The sequence below is a fragment of the Seriola lalandi genome, unplaced genomic scaffold (genome assembly GCF_002814215.2).
Source record: "Seriola lalandi dorsalis isolate HSWRI2012SDOR001 ecotype SW California unplaced genomic scaffold, Sedor1 jcf7180002054581, whole genome shotgun sequence".
NCBI classification, from domain to species: Eukaryota; Metazoa; Chordata; class Actinopteri; order Carangiformes; family Carangidae; genus Seriola; species Seriola lalandi.
The window spans coordinates 3608002-3631450 of NW_019525134.1; the positions used below are offsets into that span (position 1 = coordinate 3608002).

The 23449-nt window shown below is 41.5% G+C and overlaps 1 protein-coding gene across 2 annotated transcripts in view; it reads left to right on the plus strand.

Moving 5' to 3' along the window:
• Positions 1-23449, plus strand: part of med13a (mediator complex subunit 13a) — a 73081-nt gene that overhangs the window by 14119 nt on the left and 35513 nt on the right. For both annotated transcript variants that reach the window (XM_023418249.2, XM_087177109.1), the window contains one exon: positions 5947-6115. In XM_023418249.2, coding sequence (XP_023274017.1) covers positions 5947-6115 — 169 coding nt within the window. The remainder of the gene's footprint in view (positions 1-5946; positions 6116-23449) is intronic.

The window sequence follows — 23449 nt, forward strand, 5'->3', positions numbered from 1 at the left end:
CAAAGATAATTAGTCAGTGATACACACGGCTAAGCTTGGCTTTGGATTTGTGATGCTTTCTCTTTTTTCCCCTTCAAAAATGGTTCTGAACTTCAGTCTGCAACACAGAGAATGATGAATAGATAAACCCAGACCAGCTCTTAGGAGGAAAAAGTAGAGGAGGCCGATGGCTTTTGTGCTTGGGGATCAATTTTCCAGGGCTAATCTCCTGCCTGTGAACCACCCTCCGCTTTCCTTTTTTCCTCCTGCTCCATCTCCCTCTCTCGTGCTCTCTGATGGATCTCCATTGGCTGGCACAGTGCAGGAACTCGGCCATGCATGCAGCTCTGGCCCATGGGTGCAGTCTCCCTCTCTTCTCTATCTATCTCTCTTTTCCTTCTCTGCTCAAGAAATATTCATTAATTAGTAATGGAGACTTTACAGAGAACTGCTGGTTCTCTCTCTCTCTCTCTCTCCCTCCTTGCAGATAAGGAGGAAGTGGAGGAGAGGAGAAAACCTTCTGGCCAGGCTTGGTAGAATCCCCTTGAGCTCAGTCGATCACAAGGCATTAATCCTGCTGTTTAATGACCGACTGCTGCTCTAATTGCTTACACACAGAAGACCAGGAGGGGGGTGAGGGGTGGGGTGGGTGGGGTGGTGGCAGACTTTTTCCAAATTTTATGTGGACCCCAGAAACACCCACATGGCATTTTGTGACTTTGAGTGTTGAGGTGCGTTTTTGAGATTAGCACAGGACTGATGCTGCACCGTAGCTTGATGTTAGAGGAAAGGCGTTTTGTGTGCGCTTTTGTGTGCATTTGTGTCTATGATGATGTTTCCTTGCTGGAGGTAGATGTGAGTATTCTTAATAGAGCTGCTGTGCACCCGCCTAAGAGCTCTTATAAAGGTCAGCTCATATGGGCCTGCTACACATGAGGCAGAGACATGAAAGTGTCCTAACCATCAGCTGAGCACATAAATCTTTGTCTAAATGAGGCCACTCATCTTTTGCCCCATGCACTGTCCACCGCACTCCGTGGCCCACCCTTCTTGCACATACTGTATGCTCACAGACACACAATTGAGTCACAGATGTACTAGAAAGATTCATCTTTTAAACAACCATTGACACGTGTTCATTATAATTACCTACTATACTTTAAAATTGCATGTGTGCACAAAAACGTACAGCAGGAACTGAAACAGGAAAACCTGCAATATGCACATCTACAACAGTTTAACAGTAATAATCTAAACTTTCACTGCAACTAAAACAATTAGTCAAATGACAGAAAATTAATCAGCAAGTATTCTGATCATCGATCAGTTTTTCAGTCAGATTCTGAAACATCTGCTTTGTCAAGTCGTGAAGGTGTGAGATTTTGATGCTTCATGTTAGTAAACTGAATATCTTTGGTGTTTCGACTGTGGGAAAACACAAGCAATTTGAAAACATCTCCTATGGATCTGAGAGATTGTAACGCGCAGTTTTCATTATTTACATGTCATATCGTAGATAAAATGATCAGTCAGTTAATCAAGAAAATAACTGGCAGATTAAGCAGTAATGAAAACAATAAAATTGTTCAATCTCTCAACTTATTTATTTATTGACATTTTACAATTTGACCATGACCCCTGACCTCTCTGTGATGAATGAATAACAGTCTTTGAGACAGATCAAGGGTCCCATTGTTTGAGTTATCCCTCACTGCAGTAGGCTGTATTTGCAGAATATCTTTAACTTTCACTTAAACTAAAAAGTGTCAATTTAAAAGGGACCTTCTGATATGCTTCATTTTTAGATGCTGGATATTTTTTGAAGAGGAGTGAGTATAGAAAGCCAATGGGTTTCACACAAGGACGCAAAGACAAGTGCAACAAGAAAAGCAAAACTGTTGTGTAGATTAGATTTAAGTTTTTTTCTTTTTAATTATCTTTGTTTATTTCTTGGTTTCTCTTCCTACCCAGTCAGGAGTTGTTTCCCTGTCGCTGTAGCAGGTGGAGTGCATAGACATTTATCATGGCGATTCCTCCTCTAAAAGTTGCATGTCCCATCTGACCCAGAGACACTGTCCTGCTGGGTTAGTTGTGAAAATTAGTTTTAAAATGTTGCATTGCAATTTTCATTGAGTGAGTGTCACATTGTTTACATTGGAAAAATGCTAGATTTGACTTGGAACACTGTCTGTCTGTCTGTCTGTCTGTCTGTCTGTCTGTCTGTCTGTCTGTCTGTCTGTGTCTGAAGTGGGGAGTGTTGCAGCAGACATTGCATGATGAACATGAGGTCGTTAGGAACACTTGATGTAAACCAGACGCCTGTTTTAGAGTTGCTTGGCGCTAGAGGGAGAGACTGAGGAGGAACAGGCGACGCAGAGGAGGAGGCACGGGGCAGATGTGGTCTTGGCAAAGGGAAGCAGATGGGATCGCCGTGGTGGTGGTTGATGTAAAAGTAGGTGGAGGAGGGAGGTTTTTGCCAGTCTTACCGTCATCAGCACAGGGCTGAAGTAGGACTGCATGTTTAACTGCAAAATGCACGCTGGTTTGTTGTCTCTCTGTGAGCCTTGCTGCTCATGTTGCCCTGTCTTTCAGATGTTTTCAGCTACACTTATCTTCCTCTTCAACATTAGAGTTTGGCCTAAATCCTATTTTGTTCTCTTTTTTTCCTGTCCTTTCTCTTAATGTGCTGTCAGTGGGGTGGGTTCTTTTTTTCGTGTTGACTTTTTGCCACCTCGCCTGCCATGTGTTTCAGAGTGCCCGGACCAGCTGCTAAATCACTCAGAACAGACTTGGTGAAAAACAAACTTGACCGATGCATACTCTACCACATCCACATTTTCTAGAAAGTTAAATGGCTTTATACCCTTGTTGAATTTTTTTTATTCTGCAGTCGTGGTTAATTTTTAATGGGAAATTGCTGTTTTCCTTCCCTTTTCCTGCCTTTGCCCTGTTTTTTCTGTGTTCCTGATCTTATCCCTCAAGATGTGCATGCACCTGATGAATTAGTCTGTTGCTCTCAAATTCGTTGGGCACGTAGCCCCCCCCCCTTACTTGGCAGCTAGCCTCAAATTGTTTTCCTTTGGTTGGATGTAATGTTTTAAAAGCTAGCCGATCTTGATGCTTCTAGTAGAGCTGTGGCATTTGGAGGTGGATTTGATGGGCTGGGGATACTTTTTACTTTTTGAAATGAAAATTGACAATCCCACTTTTATATTTTTCCAGCAGATGTTTATAATTGCATCCTTGCAACATAGCTGGCTGTTTGCTTAAACTCAGGGAAAGCATGAAAGCGCTCAGCGTCTCCTTAAACAAGCTTTTCATACCTGCCAGGCTGCCACAGGGTCTCTCATGTTCAAGTATGGAAATCAATGTAATTTCCTATTTTGATAGCCCTAGAGTCATCTAAATTTAAAATACCTTTACCTACCTTTGCATTACAAGAGCAAGCCATGGGTTCACTTAATAATTCAATAAAATTTGATTAACTTGCCTCTGGGCTCTTGTGCCTAGCTGGCGCACGTCAAGCCGACACGAAGGGTGGGTCACACCCAGTATTTATTTCGTCTGTTCTCAGGCAGAGACGGCACACTTGGGGAGATGTTTGCTGTAGACTTGACTGAAAGGAGCTTAAGTGCTGTAAGATGTGAGCAGTGGCTCTTAATGAGATTAGACCAGCATTCAGGCCAGCGCAGAATGTGATTCAGAAAGCAACTCTGATATGGATGTAACGGTACATAGCTTCATCCTAAACAGCTTGGTACATTTTGATGTGTTGTTTCAGTTCAGTACACCATATGAACCAAATAATTATAGTGCTGTGGTTCTAACAGTCTAATTACAGTCTAACGCCTTGCATGTGTGGAAAAGAATCTTAAAAGTGCAAGTTGTACCTAAGAGGCTTGGCAGTTTGTCAGTTGCTCTTTGTTAGCTAAATCATGCTAGCTAAAAAAAACATCCCAATCACTCCCTATTTGCAAGTATCATAGTTTACATTGTAGTCTACAGTAGTACATTTGAAATTTAAAATTGTGTGTCACCATTTGGTCAACCAAAATTAAGTTGCGTTGTTTTTTGTGTCTGGAAATCGCTACATCAAACACGGTGGCTCATTGTTGACAGCGTCATATCTATTATGTTGTATCTATTACTGGATGGAGGCTGGGACAAGGTACAAGTCTATTTCTCCACAGTGTTGAAGCACCCAGCCACCCAGTAAAGGGTCACTATGATAATGGACAGGACGTTACTCGCACATATGTTACCATAGTTGGTCAGATATGTAGCTCACCTCAAAGTGTGTGACCCACAATACAATATTTCTACATGTTCACTTACTGACAGTTTAAAAATGTTTGAGTGCCCTATCCTTTCAGGTTTCCTGCATGTCATTAAAAAGTCTAAAATCCAATAATCTGAATTTTCCCAAAATGCTTTTTTCTGAAAACTTTGTTTTGATCAAGCTTTAACAAAACTGCAAAATGAAACCATCATGGAACCAATAACCACCAATGCAGAATGTGCAGGCCGGTCAGAATTTATCATAGCATGCTAGTCTTGCATATGCACTGTTCTGTATAGTCATGTTCAGTTGAATATGAATAAATTCATATACTTTGAAAGTAATTCTGGGACTCTGGTTTTCTTTCATATCCTTAGTATGTTTTTTGCCAGTGTGAAACTGAAATAAAGTCTTAAATTGCTTTCATCATGGTCTTAAAAAAGGCTTAAAGCATTTAACCTGCAGAAACCTGCAGAAACCTTGCTTTTAAAGCAAAATGACAAGAAATTAAAAACTTGGTTTTCCCCCCGTACCGAAAATAAAACTGGGGCTGTGAATTTGTGTTCCACTGAGTTCCTAAACCCTGGCATTAAAACTCAATATGTGCATGAGCAGAAAAAGCACCTGAAACCTCCACAGCCTAAAAGCAGACAGCAGCAGGTTTCTACTTAACCTCTCTCTCTGTCACAGTGAGTACACACTTTGTTTGCATTTACACGTTCTGTTTGCCATCTTCATGTGCTATGCTTTTCAGAAGTCACTTTAGATATGACTTACTCTTTTGCATTTCAGGAAATGTGAAATTTCTGTATCAGGGTGTTCAATGTTAACTGGCAGGTCCTTGAAAATGGCTCGTTGGGCTCATTACATTGCTGCAGAGTAACCTTGTCACAGCGTTTATGCACAGGGTAGGATGTTGTACACAGTGAATGCCTGCATTTTTGAATAGTTGATATAATTGCTCACAGCTATACATACATGTTTATTAGACAGTCTGTCAGAATGGAATTGCAAGGTTATTCATAATCGCATCCATAGGAGTGAACTCACTGCGTGTTTGTAGTCGGTGTGATTGTCATTGTGAGACTGTGTTTTTGTTGTTGTTATCCACACAGTGTACACATATCAAGGTGTCTAGTCTCAATTCCTCCACCTAGGTGGAGAGTTTGGAGTTTCTCTCCTTCATAACAAAAAAATGTTTGAGTTCATGATTTTGTTGATTAAAAAAGACAAACACTTCAACCATTAAGACATTTTATGAGTCACTTTTTGAACTTAAACAAGGTAAAGCCTGATGATAAAACCTTCTTAACTTCAACGCTTCATAATGCTGATGAAGGATAATGTGATGGTATGTTTGGGATGGCAGTTGGTACTCCCACACTTAATTTCACAAACACTGATATATATATATATATGTGTGTGTGTGTGTGTGTGTGTGTGTGTATGCAGTATGTATAAATAAATAATAATTAGTACCGTACCTGATCAAGTGTAAGACTGGTGTTTGCTTCCACCAGCCACAGCAGCAACATGCACCATTCTTGCTGTAATTGTAAATGTGAGTTTTTGTACCGTCAACATTGCCCTGGAGAGTTCTTACTGGTTTGTAAAAGTGGCAGAAAAACTCTCAAAGCTTTCCACTCCACTCACCTCTCTCTCTGTCTCTCTCCTCTCTCTTTCACCAGCCGAGGAAGATGGGGTGTGGGAGAACGGCCTTTCCTACGAGTGTCGCACGCTGCTGTTCAAAGCCATCCACAACTTGCTCGAGCGCTGCCTCATGAATCGCAGCTTTGTTCGCATCGGCAAGTGGTTTGTCAAACCCTACGAGAAGGATGAGAAGCCCATCAACAAGAGGTACGCTGGCTCCACTTGTTCTTGTCTTGTCCAGGTTGTCTCTCCTTTCTGGCAGTACTCTGCGCATGTACTGTACCTGCACTGTGGAAAGGGGTATTTTCTCTTACTGTTGCCCCTTTAGCCATATTATATCTGTTGTTGCTGGCTGTGATGTGGTCTGGTGCAGCTCAGTGGGCTGAGCTCTGCTCCAGACACAGGCTTACAGTGTTCATGTGTTATTCAGTGTGTAGGCTAGTAAACCAACACTTCCACAGTTAGGGGTTCTAGTCCCTCTGGGCAACACTGAACATAAATACACAAATTCATATCGCTGCTTTGGAGGGAGCTAGATATTAAACAGCATGTATTTTACCAGGCATCTCCTGCTCTTTTTTTTGCCACTGATCCCAATTGGAGTATTTGACTCCGTCAAATATAATCTTTATTTTGTCACATTTAGGTTTGCTCTTTCTTTTTATGTTAAGCTGCACAGTATATGCTTATGTGCTTAAAGCAGTTGTAGACAAATACCGGACCTTGGGCCAAATCTGGCAAAAGTTTTTATAGTTTGCGTCAAAACTTTTTGCATAATTTTTCATTCAATATCTGATTATAATCAAATGATTTGCATGTCAGACACAGATATATGTAGGTGGTAGTCTAATAATAAGAATGGTTAGCTGACAAAAACAATGTCTTGATGGTCGGAACACCAACAGTACTGAAGTACTTCGACAGGCATACAAGACACAGGCAGCTGTTGATCACAGGACTGGATTAACCTAATTGCTGACGCGTGGCCGAGGGCAAGGCTACATTAAAACTAGTAAAAGTTATTGACAGCCAAATAATATCTTGGCACATTACCACCATCTGTTGATCAGCGGAATAATGTGACACCATTTGCAGGACTGTATCACGTCACCTGTGTGTAGGCACGCGTGAGTGTGTGTCCTTGTGTGCCTCCGCGAGAGAAACAAAGCATGGACCCGCTCCTAGAAAAACTCTGGCTCCATAGTGCTACTAGAGGTTTGAAATTCCACAGAGAACCTTTAAGAAAATATAGCCTGCACAGCTTTTAATCTGTGGATGTTATAACATAGTGCTCTACTGTGATTCTTTATTTCCAGCATCAATAAAATACTGATACAGTTTTCAACCAACAGCCGCAGTGTGGAGGTGTGGTGCACCTGCATAATGTTGCTGATAAATAAACTGCTGCTGCTCTTTTTTTAATTTTGTGTGTCCCACAGTTAAGTTGCGGGTCACTTGCTTGTAGGTTGCTTTGCAGTTAGTTTTTTAATGGAGAACAGTTGGGTACTTTTAACATCTGTTGTACCCAAGACAAACCAAGGATTGTAAATGGATCAGGCTTTATACAACATTATTGATGTATTAAAAAGTCTTGATTGGCCCTTATCCCGATCCTGTGTATCAGCTGGGCACGTCCTGCATTGTGCACTGCATTACACTTGTGATATGAGAGTTTTAGAGAAAACTGAAAGAGGTTCTGTCGTGCCAACTGTGCCAGCGTTGTCTGTCTCTCCTCTCGCTCTGAGTGTATTTGTGTATGACTGAGACATCCTCCACCTCCTCTTCGCTATCTGCTGAGCTGGATTTCTTGCCTTCAGTGTCTGGGTTTATTGATAAGAGATGGAGAAGCGGGAAGTGAGGAGAAAAATGACCGTAGCAATTTTTGCCATGCATCCCCACCAACTCCCCGACTCGTCCTACCTCACCCTGTCTCCACACATCACAGGCTGCTGGTGTTTGACAGCTCAAATGGAGTTTTTGTTGTGGTGTGTTATTGTTTTTGGAGTTGTTTTGGTGTTGTTTGCCAGATTTCCCAGTCAGGTGACCATGTGGGTCATGCAGCGACATAATTGTGTGTGGGTGTGGGTGTGGGTGTGTGTGTTGTTTGCATGCCTGTTGTGCTGTTCAGGTTAGAAATGGCCAGAACTCTGCTATCTGCTGTTAGCACGTCTTTATCATTACCACAATGTGGGGTGGCACATCAGAGTTTCCTGTTTTAAGAGACTCTTTCAGGGCAGTATAATAGATTTTTACTTACTGGCAGAATAATAGACAAAATAATACGGAAGAACCACTTTTAGGCTATATCCATGCCTTGTTTTTAGCTGTATTGCCTCTTTACCCAGTACGCTAATCACACAGGGCCCCAGTCATGGGGGGAAAAAAAGAAAACAATGGTCTTTTCCTCTGCTCTGGAATTCACAGGCCACCCGCTGCCTGTGTGTCTGGTTCTCGCTCTCTCCCTCCTCTTTCTTTTCTCTCACTTTCTCTCTTTCTCTCTCTCTCCCTCTCTCTCTCTCTCTCTCTCTCTCTCTCTCTCTCTCTCTCTCTCTCTCTCTCTCTCTCTCTCTCCCCCCCTTCCCTCCGTCCCCCTCTGCTGTCACAGAGCAGACTGGGCAGGTTATAAATAGTGGTGCAACCACCCTGAATCTCAGTTGTCGTCAAGGATGTTTTTCCTCTCCCTTTGGAGTGTTCCGTTGTGCCCCAGCCATGCTGGGATTTTGACAAACAAAGCACCACAAACCTTTGACAGAAATTCACTGGACCCATTTTTTTTTTTTTAATGTCGCTACTGGTCCCAGACCAGCTGCTGTGACATGTTTTGAGCTGTTAGTGTGGTGTTTGTAATTTATTAAATGGCTCAAGTAATGTTGGTTTTCATGTCTGCAGGACAAAGTAATGCTACACACTGATAGGTCCCACTCACTTATGCTTTCGTGTGATTGGGAGCTCCTCTACCTTTGTGTCTTGTCACCGTGGAGATGCTCAGGTTTGTCCAGCCAGTACAGCCATAGAGAACTGAGCAATCACCCGTAGGGAGACTTCATCCTCATGGGTGGCGTGACGATGGCTTTTATGTCTGTCCTGACATCATTCCCAGTGGCTTGCTGATTCCATAGGGAGTAGGATTGAAAAGTTCCAGGGGATTCCCACTCTTATTGTTCAGTGAAAACTATCTAACTTTGCATTGTTTCATGCACATCAGTCTAGGATACTTTTCCTCCCTCCTTCAATACAGAAACACACACTAAATTGATTAGTTAACAGTGTTTGCTAACACCTCTGCTCATCTGGCTCCTTTAAGCACCTTGTTCACCTTTCATCGACAAGTAGGTCAGGCACTGTTAGTATCGTCTCTTCAGCTAAATCACAAGTGGATTTGCAACAAGGAGAAGCAAAACTGTCTTTAAAGCCACATATTCTTTCTTGTGTGACCATAAAATTCTCATAAAATATATTTGTGTGATAAAATAGTTTCCTGTAGAGCATTATCCATAGGGTTGTAGTAGCACAAATATGTGAACTGGGAATCCCACACAGTTTACTAAGGACTGTGTTTTATTCTTATCACCATCATTAGATCTCTGACAGTCAAAGATATTTTATTTTTTAAAGGTCAGAATTTACTACAACCAACCTGATTTGAGCCGGGGTGGTTGTTAAGTGCTGATGGAAAACTTGAATATGTGACATGATGGTTGAGGAGGGAGCTGGTGGAAAAATAGCATCACATACACAAGCCAGTTTCCAGCTTTTTTGTCTGTGCACTTACAGGTGCGGGGGCTTTGTAGGGGCTGTAACTAGCGATCGATCTGCCAGTTATTTTCTCGATTAATCGGTTGATCATTTTGTCTATAAAATGTCAGAAATTTGTGAAAAATACCTGTTGTAATCCCTCACAGCCTAAGTTGAACTATTTTGATTACTTGTTTTATTCAACAAAACCCAAAGATGCTCACTTTACTGTCAAGTGACGAAGAAAACACTTGAGAATATTAATTGTTCATACAAAAATCCAGACTTTCTCATAGTAAAACTTTTCTTGTCAGCTTGTCTTAGCATCACAGTTTTGGACTTGTTTTTTTTTTAAATTTATATCATTTTCATCAACAACAGAACAATATATACAGTACATTTTATTCAGCCTGATTTCAGTCTAAAGTTTAAAAACTTGAGGCTGCTGTAAGTTATATGTTTAAAAGGGATTTCTTGGTCCTCCCGTCCAGGCTTTTAGGTATTACTCCCCATAATACCACTGTGAGGTCTTGTGGAATATCCTGTTGGAAAACATCTCTGATTGCATCTAATACACTTAGCTTAGCATAATCAGAATACACAGGTGTGTTTGGCAAAGTGTGTCCCACCGTTCCTCAAACATGAGCTGGGAGGTGTTGGTTTATTCCTGGTGTTTTGAAGAATCTAGTGACTATTTTCCATTTGAATTGCCTCCACGTGTTTTAAGTTTGTAACTAGTTGTGCCTCAGTACACACCAAGTGTCCTGTGGTGTGACCTTGTTCGTTTCCACTTCCCATCTCTGATTTATCTGTAGGGAATTATGTAGATTCATAGATAAAACTATACGATATCATTTACTCATTATTTTCTTATCTCCATTTTTCATTTGTACGTCTATTAGAAACTTTTCTATGGGGGTAGGTTTTATGAGTTTTCCCCACTCCTTTCGTGTCGTCTGGAAAGTTGGTAGCTCTAAATACCTAAAGACATCTGTCCTGTGGAGACCAAAGTCATTTTTCTTAGGATGTCTGTCTTAAGATTGTCACCACTGAATAACTAGTGCAGATAAACCAGCCTTTGATCTGACCTTTTTCTTCAGACAATTTCTAAATTGTTAGGTGTGAAGGTCTTCATTAATGCCTTCCCTTTTCACGAGCTTCGTTAACATGAAAGCTGTATTTTATTGCATATTTTAAGCGTGATCTTAGATGCTGTCAATTCTTTAATAGGGGCATCTAGAAAAGGTGGGATTTGCAGGGTGCTTTGGGCACATATTCTATTTCAATATTAAGCCAGTGTGTGTATGTGCCTCTCTGAATCCACACTATCAAAGACTTCATATGTGCAGCCCAGAAATAATATTTTAAGTTTGGAAGTTTAAGACCTCCATTTGGCTTAGATAGCTGTAAAATTTTAAATCTAATTCTAAGGCATATTTTCAAATGCCTTTTGATCATCTAGGGATAAAATCATTGATTCTGATTTCTTATCTTTTTGACAGGATATTCAATAGACCTCGTAAATGACCTCCATAGTGCCTTCCAGTGATAACTCTGGTCTGAGCAGGATGAATAATTTGAGTGATTATCTGATTAACTTGTCCAGCCAAGGTTTTTGTTAGTATACACAGATCTCCGTTCAGTATTGATATTGGTCTGTAGGTCTGGTATCCAGTAGGGATGAGTACGAGTACTCGAGTACTCATTGTTGACGTCATTATTCGAGTAGCGGTTCACTACTCGTGCACCTGTGCACATGTTTGTTTTTTTTTTTTTGGCTACAATAGTTCAACTCAGTTGGCGTTATGTGCACCATGGCAGCCGTGACCAGGAAAAGTGATATCTGGAAACACTTTGATAAAAATGACAACAATAACGTGCAAGACAGCCAAACAGTAGGCTTGGCCGGGGAGGTCCGTGTCCGACTGGAAACACAAGCTGAACATTGGTTCCGCTTGTGTTTCCAGTCGGACACGGACCTCCAGTATTTATTTTTTTTATGGTAAAAATATATTTATATATAACTTGCGAGTAATCGAGTACTCGTTCATAAGGTGATGAGAGAGGGGCTTTTATTGTGTTTTGATCGTTGAGATCAACTGCTTCATTTCCCATTCCTCAATTAGCCAATCTAGCTCCTGTTCATTTTGTCATTTCAGCAAAAATTATGTGATTTTAGAAAGATGCATCATCATTGCATCATCAAAGCAAGTGTCCATATTCTTATATAAAGATTTATTAAAAAAAAAGGACTCTGCTATTTTATCTGGTTTTATGATAGATGTGTGGATCTAAGAAATTGTGGTAGACATTTTTAATTGTCTGCTGATCATATTTTGTCCGTACAATTAATCAAATATTGAAAAAATGAGGGGCAGGTTATTGAAATAGTTGCAGATGAATTTTCTTTTGAATGACTACTTTATTAATCAAATAATTACAGCTCTACGTGAATGCACCATTGTGGCACGCTTGTCATCGTGAGTCATGAGTTCAAAATTTTCATTACATTTTCACAAAGAGTTTTTAAAAGCTAGAAATAATAAATACTATAAGATCTTTTTAGGGTGGGCCGCTCAAATCAAATCTGCAAATGAGAAACACTATATACCCCTCTGATCATTGCACGACTCCCGTGCTGCAGCTAGAGTCTCCAGTTGGTGGAGGCTGTTGCTAGCTGACATTGTTCATAACCTCAGACCTCAGCCTGTGTTGAAATGCTTACATCATCTCTCCTCCCTCCCTCCTTTCTCATTTTAGCCTGATGCGTGTGGTAAGCAGTAGGCAGCAAACTGAATTTTTAGAATCTTTAATAATGATAACCTCCTCTGGTGCCTCCAGTTGCGTGTATTTCCTCCTGTTCACGTCAAGACATTATGAAGGATTAACTGTATTTTTCTCAGAAAATGTCATTTATGATTCTGCAAGAAAAATAAACATTCCAGGATTAATATTAAAATGCAATATTGAAAACAGTTGAACTGTTTTTAAACATAATTCTTTAAATAAATCAGTGCACAGTGATTTGGTCAGACCCTTTTGTTTTTTAACATGACCTGCAAATGCAGCAGTATGTGTTGATACAGCTGACAGTAATTCTCTTTGTCTGGAGCTCAGGCGCCTCCAAGTTGTGCAGTCTGGTTGTTTCTGAGAACCTTTTGCTGCTAGGTAGACTGGCTTTAGGAAACAGAGAGAGAGGGAGAGAGAGAGCGGGAGAGAACACAAGGGATGGAAGGAGGGAGGGAGCAAGGGAGAGCTCCTCTTGGTTGTCATGGCAGCAGGGAAATGCACCCTGGGATCGTGTGTTTCCAAGGTGAAGTGGGATGCTTGTGCTCTATTGGTCAGTTTAAGGCAGACTAACTCGTTGACTTGTTTCTAATTGGCTGTGATACTGAAACTCAGAGCAACATTAAATCTCTGATATTTCAATTTGATCAGGACAAAAGGGGATATCGTTTCTTTTTATCTGCTTGGTATGCATGTCTGTATTTAAGCAGCATTTACAAGATCTACAATGTGCTCCAACTGCGCTGCAATCAGGAGAGTGTTAGATTACTACTCCACTGTATTTAAATATGTGTAGTCTGCTAGTTGTTATTGTCTGACTGAAAGCGTCGTTAACAATCAAGCTGTTATGAAATGAGGACAGTGTGCAGCAGCTCTTATTCCAAGAGTGAATGGTAATGAATGAATGCAAAACATAGTTATACAATAACACTCATGCCTGCATAAACATATGCGACTGTCTGCACTTTTCTGCATGACTGTGTGTTATGTGGCTGAGCACATTCTTCCTCTATTGTTTTGGCCCGACGTTGGGAGGTGAATGTGTGAGCCCTGGTGCGCTGTGGCAGGCGGAAGCAGAGAGCAGCACTCTGTTAAGTAGGACAGTGCAGGATAAAGGGCCACTGCCTCCAGTCTGGGGCTAAAGCGCTAAATTTATCCCCTCCCTGCTCCCAGCACAACACAAACACACAGGGACACGAGCGCACAAACATGCTCATCAACAATCGGCATGCAAGCCACTCCACACCGAGGGCAGTCGGAGGGTTGGCACACAAGCTTTTTGTAGGAATTATTGGTGTAAGACACAAGAAACGCAGCCAGACAGAGCTGCATATGTAACGTTTAGTGTGCCTATAGACTAGCAATACAGATATAGATATACAGGACAACTCAGCACCTTTCCTAAATACCCCACCCCCCCAACACTCGACCCCCTACCCCTCGGTCTTCCCTGTACTTCATCTGTCTCTCTAGCAACAAGAACTCCAGGGAGACTGGGCTTGGGACCATGTGACCCGGTGCTCTGGATATATCATGTTGCTGGAGAGATCCTGTCCAGAAGATAAATATGGCTCTTAAAGGAAAATACCAGTGTTTTTCATTGGTATGGGTCACTTCCTTAATTGCTGCAGAATTATACATTATTAATAGTCCATTTACCATTGCATTACTTTAGTGTTACAATTTAAAACAAAGTCCTTTGCATCAGTGACCTTAAAGAGTCCCTACAATCTGTAGCTATCTGCAAATTTACATAATTTTTACTACAAACCCTCATTTGAACTGTCATCCTCAAGGCAAGAAGTGTTATTAATTTTGACGGTACTGGTTAAAACAATATTTATCCATTAAGTTATTGGCTGAGAGAAATGGGTTAAACACTTCTCTAAATGAGTTAGCAGCACCTCTCAGTTTACAAGAATGGATTATGGTTCAGAACAAGGTATAGCACGTCCAAGTGAGACAAAAGCTAATATGACTTTAATTAACATATCTCATGACACTATGTGCTCAGTGAACAAAACGCCCAGAATGTTTCAAGCAGTGTGAAGAAACAAGACACCATCAGAAACTTGTAGCACCTTGTTGTAAAATCATTCCACCAATTTCCACTCCTGAATGCCTTCCTCATTTCCTCTGATGTCAGCTAGAGGCCCCGGGAGAACAAAGAATTCTCTCATTACTAGTGTAACAGGCGTCATCGTCTTTTTATCCATCGTAGTGCTGAGGAAAACCCGTATTGGTGTCAGCCTTGGAATTCAAGGGTAGCGGCAGGGACAAATTTCACTATTCATGGAGGGGAATCCTGTGTCCTTACGTTTCCTCTGCTCCCTCTCGGCTCCCCTGTTCTCCTCACCCTCCCACCTCCTCGGCCGCTGTGCCCTGCATTCCTCCCATTCCTCCCATCTTCCCATGTGACCAGAGGCTATGGGAGAGGACGGGGCCAAGCGAAGGTCTGAAGAAGTCCTCATAGTTAATCTGCCAGGCGTCACTCCCTCCCCTCCTCTCTGTCCCTTTCTAAGTAACTGTGATTCCCATGGTGCTCTCTTTAATCCAGAGGTTCAGACAGATGGCCACATTTAAAGCTAATCCCGTATATGGTGTTATACATTTCACCTCATCGCTGTAGACCACAAGGTGGTCGCACTGTGACCTCAGCTAGAATTAAATGTTGAAAGATTTACAGGGATCTCACCGCAGGCTCAGTCAAACCCTAACTTTTGCTAACTCCAAACAGATCTCTGCTCGCCAAATGTAGGGTTCAGTTTAAATTCACGGTGTAGGCTAATAATGCAACTAAAATATTCTTAAAATGCATCTGAGGGTTACAGAATACGTAATCCTTACACAGAGCCCAGGATTAGGGGGCTGTAAGTGATCCTGTCTTTATGTTTCTTTTTCGCTGTATAGACAACACTGCCGTCATCAGCTGAAACAGCTCCCAGTTAATTTTCACTTTCATCATTCTTTCTTCCAAGTTCAGTTGGTTTAACTTTTTTTTTGTGTGTGTTTAATTTGAAGTAATATTTAAGAAAGAAATGACATGAAGTTTAAGTGGAGGCAAAATGGATTTTTATATCTAGTCCGTATCAAATTTAAGACAGAAATACACAGCTTTGTGGCATGTGTGTTTATCAGTCTGTTAATAGAGCCAGACAGCACAGGGGGATTTCAGGTTTCTCTGAATATCTATTAGGACCTGCTAGTTGTTGTTCTGCTGAATGGGCTGTTTGATTATAAATCTGTGGCACCTCTCCCTGGTAAATGTTTGTTTCAACACTGCTTTATGCCCAGCGTAGTGTAACAGATGTTTCCAAAGCATCAACAAACAAACTTCCAACGGCTTATTTCTCCACCAAGAGGAGCTGACGCAGAACTTCATTTTAGTTTGACACATTTGTTATGTCGTCCTGATTAGTCGCCTTTCCTGTGATGTACTGAGGACAACACACATAGCTGATTTACTTGGAAAAAGCTTACATAGGTTTATCCACTGGAGCTAATGTTGCTAGCTAATACTATTGAAAAGCAAAGGGGATTATACATATGTCCTATATGCCCTATATTCGACATAAAAACATATCCAACTACTTCAATTGAGCTTTAAATTTGGAAAGTCAAAAGTAACACGCTTTTTATTCTTGGTAATTTTTTAGATTTTTTTAATATCAGAGCTTGTACAGGTTTTCATTCTACATCTGTTGTCAGCTTGATATGGAAATGTAATTTCACTGCACAGAGTAACCAGGCATCTGATATTTATTTTGAAATTCTGCAAGTTAATTAATTTGTTCAGTAAAACAAAGAGCTGATGTTAACCTTTCCTCATTCTTCTGGATTACAGTCTGGAAATTTGGCCATGCTATTCAGAGTGTGTGTCACAGCTGGTTGACAAAGTTGTACTCACTATAATTATACTATATTATAACTATACCATAGTAACTATAGCATAATTTTCAACAAGCATTTCTGCTAATTTGAAAGAAAAAGGGCAAAAATAGGGCCTTGCCTTTGTGGGTTGCAGAAGCCCAATTTTAATCCAGGATGAGGCTGACTAATTGGCCGTGGCTCTGGGTAATTAAGCTTTATTATTACGACTGCACAACTTACATTACTAATGCCATGACCTAATGACTCGACATGAGCTTGGCTTAAAACAGGCTTAAAAATCCATCCTCATTACACACGACCATAACATATTTACTTTTTCACTCACAGGTGTGTAGGACCTGTTATGCTACACATGCATATTTTGGCAATTAATGCATATCACACTGCAGTGAATCCACTTAGTGCCTTTTTCATAAGAAGGAACAGATGTCGCATTACAATCAAGATGCAGTTGCAAAGTGATTACGTGAACATGCTAATGAGTATAATTACTGAAAATAATTTTTTTTCTTGAAGAGCAAAGGTATCTGGCTCAGATTGAGAGAGTCACGTTTTAGCTGACAGCAGGTGTATTAGAGGAACCCTGGCGTGCATATGTGAGTGTTTGTTACTGCACTTGTGTGTGACACAGCCTAAACGTCGAGGAAGCTGGAACCCGACTTGCTGTCAGGGTTATGTCAGTATTATCTTTAGTCGGCTCTGGCTGTATCTGTGTGTGTCTGCGACACCCTTGGAGAGGATCGGATTTCTCCTCTTTTTATGGACTTGTCGTTCCATCTCTTTCCATTTCTCTCTCCCTTCCAAGTTTAATCTGACATATATAAAGAGGCTCACCCCGCTCTCCATTTGTGGCAGAGGGAAATCAATTCAAAGTAATAGAGCTCTGAGTGTGTGTAAGTGAATGTGTTGGCCTTAAGAGTTTTAGTTTAGTATTTTCTCCAGCACCTAGTCTCCTGTGTGAACTGTGTGTTAAAGCCGGAACGAGTGCCTCTCTCAGAGCCCTGCGTGTTTGTGTTACTTTGGCAGCAGACAGTGCTGTTGTTTCCCAGTGGTCAGGTGGCTAGACAGTAGGGAAGATTATATCACCCTGGAAATGTCCTCTAAATCAATGCCGTCTACCTTCTTTGTTCTTTCATCGTTCCTCCCTTATTTGTCTTGTTTTCTTTCACCCTTGACCAAAACGCCACCCGATTGTTTCATGCAAATATGTTTTATCCTTGTGTGGCTTGGCATGATTCGTGTCCCTTGCCAATTCCTCACGTGCCTTTTTGATATGAAAGAGAACATTGCATTACCTTTCAATATTCTGCTGACAGATGATTGTGGTTATTGTGTAAACTGTCATATAAACTCCCCAGTACCACTGCTTCTCCCTAGAAAAATAGATTTAATGACTAACCATGTTTTTCTCTCTCTTACGTCACTGTCCACAGTCAAAATAATTTACACTAATTTGCTCATGTGGTGACTGATTGTTATTGTAAGCTTTTTATTCCAGAAACATTGTTTATTAATGTTGTGTCAGAAACTGTACCCATGCCAGTATGTCCTGTCACTGCAGTGGCACCAGTCAAAACATGTTTACATGGCCCGCATTGCAATAACAAGCTGCTACAAATGGCAGATATCCATGTGCAAGACGGAGCAGAGGTGACAGCTGTATGCCCAGAGATGGATGGGTGTCTCTCCTCAGTGGAAGACGCACTTGCTGCTGTTGTTGTTGTGCTGAGGAAATGTACATCAGCTAAACGGAAGCTCAGTTCATAGTGCGCGGCCGACCAAGCCCAACAAACATCTGTGGAATGTCACAGCTCTGCAGCCTCCTTCCCTTTTCTCCCCTCTCTGTCTTCATATCTTCCCCTGAACTGTTCCTACCACTTCAGGCTCCATGGCCTCCAATTGACTTTTGATTCACCTCTGAATGAAGTTTCGTGTGTGCATGTGTGTGTGTGTGTGTGTGCGTGCAAGCATTCAGCAGGGATATGTTCAGTAGCTAATGGCAGTCCTGTTTTGTTCTGTCCTCTTTTACAATCTTGTTTTACATTTTCTTGCAACAGGATAAAACTCAGACCATGATTAAAATAACAATAAAACAATGATTAAATGTTATTTTATCCAACTGCTGATTAGTTAAACCTCTAGAGGCTTTTAAAAACACCTTAAAGCAAACAAAAGAAGGCGACTAAAAAGAAAATTATGTCACACTGGGGCACAGTTTTGTTGGGAAACAACGTTCAAAGAACAGAACCAAATAGTGCAACAAAAATGCATAGAGAAATAAAACCCAGTGAGAGTGCCACTGATACATGAGAATTTGGCAGAAACACCATAATCCCATGATACAAAAAAATTACAATGCACATTAATTTATAGCAGCTTGAGCTGTCAATGCATGAATTTGGATGCTCTGTCCCTTTAGGTCTACATGGGCAACTGCTTTTTTTGCCATTTGCTGTAACAACAAGCCACAAATTCATCTGCCGGCAAGCACGGATACAGATAACACACAGAAGATAATGAGATGTTGTTGCTCACACAGTAATTGTTTTACTCAGAAACAACAATCTTGTTTCATTGTAGTTTTCTGCCCTATTTGTCAGATAGGAAAAAGACAAAGGTTTTAGGGGGATAAGAAATAATTCTTGTAAGAAGGAAAGTTTGAGAAAAGATTGTCCTTTAAAGCTTAAAAATTTAAGATGGCCGATTTGTGTTGATTAATTAATTAGCCTTTCAACAGAAAATGAATCAGAAACTGTTTTAATAATTGATTAATCGTTTGAGTAAGTTCCCGCTCTGCCATTATAATGATTTGCCCTTTTTACATCATTGTGAACTGAATGTTTCATTTGGGTTTTGGATTGTCATTCAGCAAAAAACAAGTGATTTGAAAACATCATCTTAGGCTGGGGGAACTGGTGATGAACATTTTGTTGACAATTCTTTGACATTTAAATATTAGATTAATTGTTAATGCAAATTGTGATTAGTTACAGTCCTAGAGAGAATGAGATTTGTAGGAAACAGTGGAAGAATGTGGAAGATGGTGTTGGGTGTAATTTAGAAAAATTAGAGAAGACTTAAAAGCAGTTAGAATTTGAACATTGGAGGACGCTGCTCTACTTTGGTGTGTCAGTGATTAAACTCTCAGATTAAGTAAAATGTCAAAAGGCCTGTTCTGTACACTGCTGTGGATCAAGCTGTAATGCACATGTGTTTTCGAAGTAAAGGCCATAATATAAGGCCATACCTCAGGATGGCGATCATGTGTTTGTGTGCCGCACAGCAGACCATCCGTATGACAATGATAGAGGCTGTCAGTCCTATTCAGCTCCCTCCCTTTGCCGCCGCACAGGTCGCCGCTGGCCTTTGGCACCTCATTTCCATGGCATGCCAGCTGAAGGCAAATGTGCCCACCTGCCCTCCTTTGTATGTGGCCCCGCTTCAAATCCTCACAGGATTATCTTATTGTCTCCTTACCGTGCCAAAGGCCACCGGCCATTTGCATCTGAGAGGTGGAGCAGGGAGTGCCTCTGTGGACAATCGCAGTGGCGTGTGAGCGAGCGTACGCTCTGTGTGGCAGCAAGGAGAGGAAGAGGAGAGAGCAGATCAAGAGAGCAGCCCGGTCTATTTGCCATTTAATAGACGAAGAGGAGAGGAGAGGGGAGTGGGAGGAAAGGTGGAGACAGAGAGAGAAAAGATGATTAAAAGATCTTGTGGCTTTTTGTCAGGCTACAACGGCAGCCCTCCCTCCTTCATGCGTTCTCTGCACGACTAAGAGAAAGAGAGGCAGATACAAACATCGGAAGTCAGATCCCACAAATATAGTTAATGAACGTAACATTCTGACAAGTATCTACTTGTTTTTGATGGCTGCTTTACTCAGTATTTTGGATAGACAGCAGCCTGCTGTATCACATCTTTCTATCTTTTATTAAAACAATGTATTGGATTCCTCTAATGATGGAGCAAACAAACCAGATGAGAAATATTTAATCGTTTAAAGAGGGATTTCTGTGTCCATTAGCTCATGCACTGTGTGCTGCTGGCAGGTGGTGTTTTAATCGCACACATGCACAATTTTCTGTGGTGCTCAACACTGGCCTTGGTTTTTGGCCTTTTTTGAAGTGTAAGCAGTATCTCGCTGCAGGGGAGATGACATTCTGAAAATCCCTGAGAACCTGGAGGCAGGTTCAACATACTGTAACACACACAATGTGTCATGGAGTAGGGCCCTTGAGGGGTCCCTTAGGAAGTTCGTGGGGACCCTGAGGCACAGTATTTCATTTTCAAATGAAATCATAATTTCATTATGATTTAAATTTGGAGGCAAGGTAGAAGGGCAGTGTTTATTTAAAAAAAAAAGTTCAGAAAATCACTGCACCTGGCCAAAAAATAGTTCTGCTCATAATGTCGCCTAAAACTGTTGTTTTTGTACAGGTTAAACAAACAACATTAAATGTGTTAATTAGTTGGTATTAAAGGGTTCTGATAGGCAGACTTTGTTACCTTCGGACAGAGCCAGGCCAGCTGTTTCCACTTTTTTCGAGTCTTAATAAGTTAAGCTGACTGGTGGTATTAATTTTCTCATCTTCACTCTTGGCAAGAAAGCCTGTTTCTCAAAATGTCAAAGTGTTTCTTTAGTCTCCTGTGTTTCATCTTTTTTTTTGGCATTTTGCCTTTATTAGACAGTTAACAGTCTGGAGACAGGAAACAAGGGCAGAGAGAGAAGGGTATGACATGCAACAAAGGTCCCCCAGCCAGGAACTGAACTGTGGACTACCATTAGGCCACCAGACACCCCTGAAGTCTCCCATCTCTATCCTCAAAGAAAAGCAGTGTGTAATCATATAAGAAAAAAAACTTGTGCGTGGCTTCCCCGTGCCTGCACTTGACTGGCTCCCCTTATTCCAGTTACCCCCCCCCACATACACACACACACACACACACACACACACACACACACACACACACATATATATACACCCATATGCTCATGAGCTGCTGTTTGCAGGTGTGTGTTTAACCCACATGCTGAGGTGTGTGTGTGTGTGTGTGTGTGTGTGTGTGTGTGTGTGTGTGTGTGTGTGTGTGTGTGTGTGTGTGTGTGTGTGGTTGTGGTTGTGTTTACTGCACCAGCAGGCCGTGGATGTTTGCAGAAGAACTGAATTTGGCACGATGTTGTGTGTGCGTGCGCGTCAGTGTCACACGTGTGGACGGGACAGCAAACACTCCTGCACGCACACACAGACAGATCCAACAGGCTTATGTTGCAGTTTGTCACAGCGTAAGCTTCACTGAATCCTGTTCCTGTGTGTGTGTGTGTGTGAGTGTGTGTGTGTGAGTGTGTGTGTGTGAGTGTGTGTGTGTGTGTGTGTGTGTGTGCGTGTGCGTGCACCGAGGAAATGTGTCATGTGTTGTTGTACATGTTGATGTTTCGGTGCCGGCCTGGCCGAGTGCCATCCAAGCACCTGTTGCGTTTAGTAAGGCTTGTCTACAGGATTATCTTCAGTGTTCATGTCTGTTGACCTGAAACAAAGAGACACATTAAAAGGTTTTAGTGCTGCATCTAAAGATTTGTAGTTTATTCAAGTAGATAAAAACAGATGTTTCATATATAATTATAGATATATTATACAGATATATAAAGTGATGGAGAATGAGCCACAGTCTAATCACTGTTGGGTCGTAATACGATCCTTTAGCATGAGACTGTTTTAATGTCAACAGCTGGCATATCAGATAATCTTCTTAACCAATAGGCTCACACCGATGGAGCTGAATCTGTACAGTCACGTTTGTGAAGAATTGATTTGAATCTGGTGCGATACCGTCTGTGTGTGTGCGTGTGTGTCTGTCTGTGTGTGTGAGAGAGAGAAAGAGAGAGAGAGAGAGTTGGGATGTACTTCTGCCTGCTGAGCCACAGATGGCAGCCCTCTACCTCGAGCTCACGAGTGCCCTGCAAACACAGACGTGTGAGAATGTGTAGTGTCAGGTTTTCTTTGCGAGTGAGAGGAGAACGGTACACTGCAGTTCTGTCGATGTCTGCAGAAAACAACAACACATGTAGTCTCTCTCTGTTGTAGCCTATCTCTCACTTCTTCCTTCCTTTCCTCCCTGCGCTGCTCTCTAGGCCGTTTCCCCTCTTTTTTTCCGCTATGTACATAAATATAGACCAGTAATCGCAGCATGCACATTCTTGTAATGACAACATTGACAATAACATTCACATTGTTTGACAGGCTAATCAGTTAATTCATTTCCCCAAAATTGGATTGCTCCTTTCAAGAGGGCCTCAACCCCACTACCCCGTGATAGCTTGTCTCAGTCCAAGTTTGCCACTGCCTCCACTGCCCCTGCCCCCTCCCTCTCCCAAACGTGCACCGCAGTCAAAGAAGCCAAGTGTAATTTACTACTTCGGCACTGGAGCAGTCGTGACACACCTCCCAACAAAGGCGTCTTTGCTCTCTGTGCCAACATGTGGCCTAATTCCCTAGTTGTCTATTCACAACCTCACCTGACCGCTCACCAGTGTTTTCTTCTCCTGTTTGTACTTATCCCCCTTGATTCTCCTCAGGTGACCACTGGTAGTAACTGTTTTTGTCTTACTTATTCTAGCATTTTCTCTTTCATACTACCGCTCCCACTGGGCAGCTGAGCCTGATGCAATACTGTCATATATATGTATTGAGTAGTGAATGAGACGGTTTACTATGCTTCAGGTCAGGTCGGGATATTGTAAAATGCTCAGCAAAGTGTGGTTATACTGTACTATATATGTTGATGGGAAACTTATAGTGTGTTGTTGTTGTTTTTTCAGTCATTGTTCAGTTCTTTTATCGATTTGATTTTTTTGTTATTGAACTCTTGAAAGAATCTGTCACCTGTTTGTATATAAAGCAGAATGCAAACACCTCTAAACATTAACGCACATTCTCATATCTCACCATTTGTCCTTCATTGTGATGTAAACCGTAGAAATACGCCTTGTTTGTGTTGCTTGCACTTATTTGATTGACCAGTAGAAGAGTTGTCCAGGATGAGGTTGCATTGCGTTCCAGCAAATGTTGAGCCAGATTAATCTTTGCCGCAGGACGACCCTGCCTTTTTTTTCTGGAGACTTCTGATCAG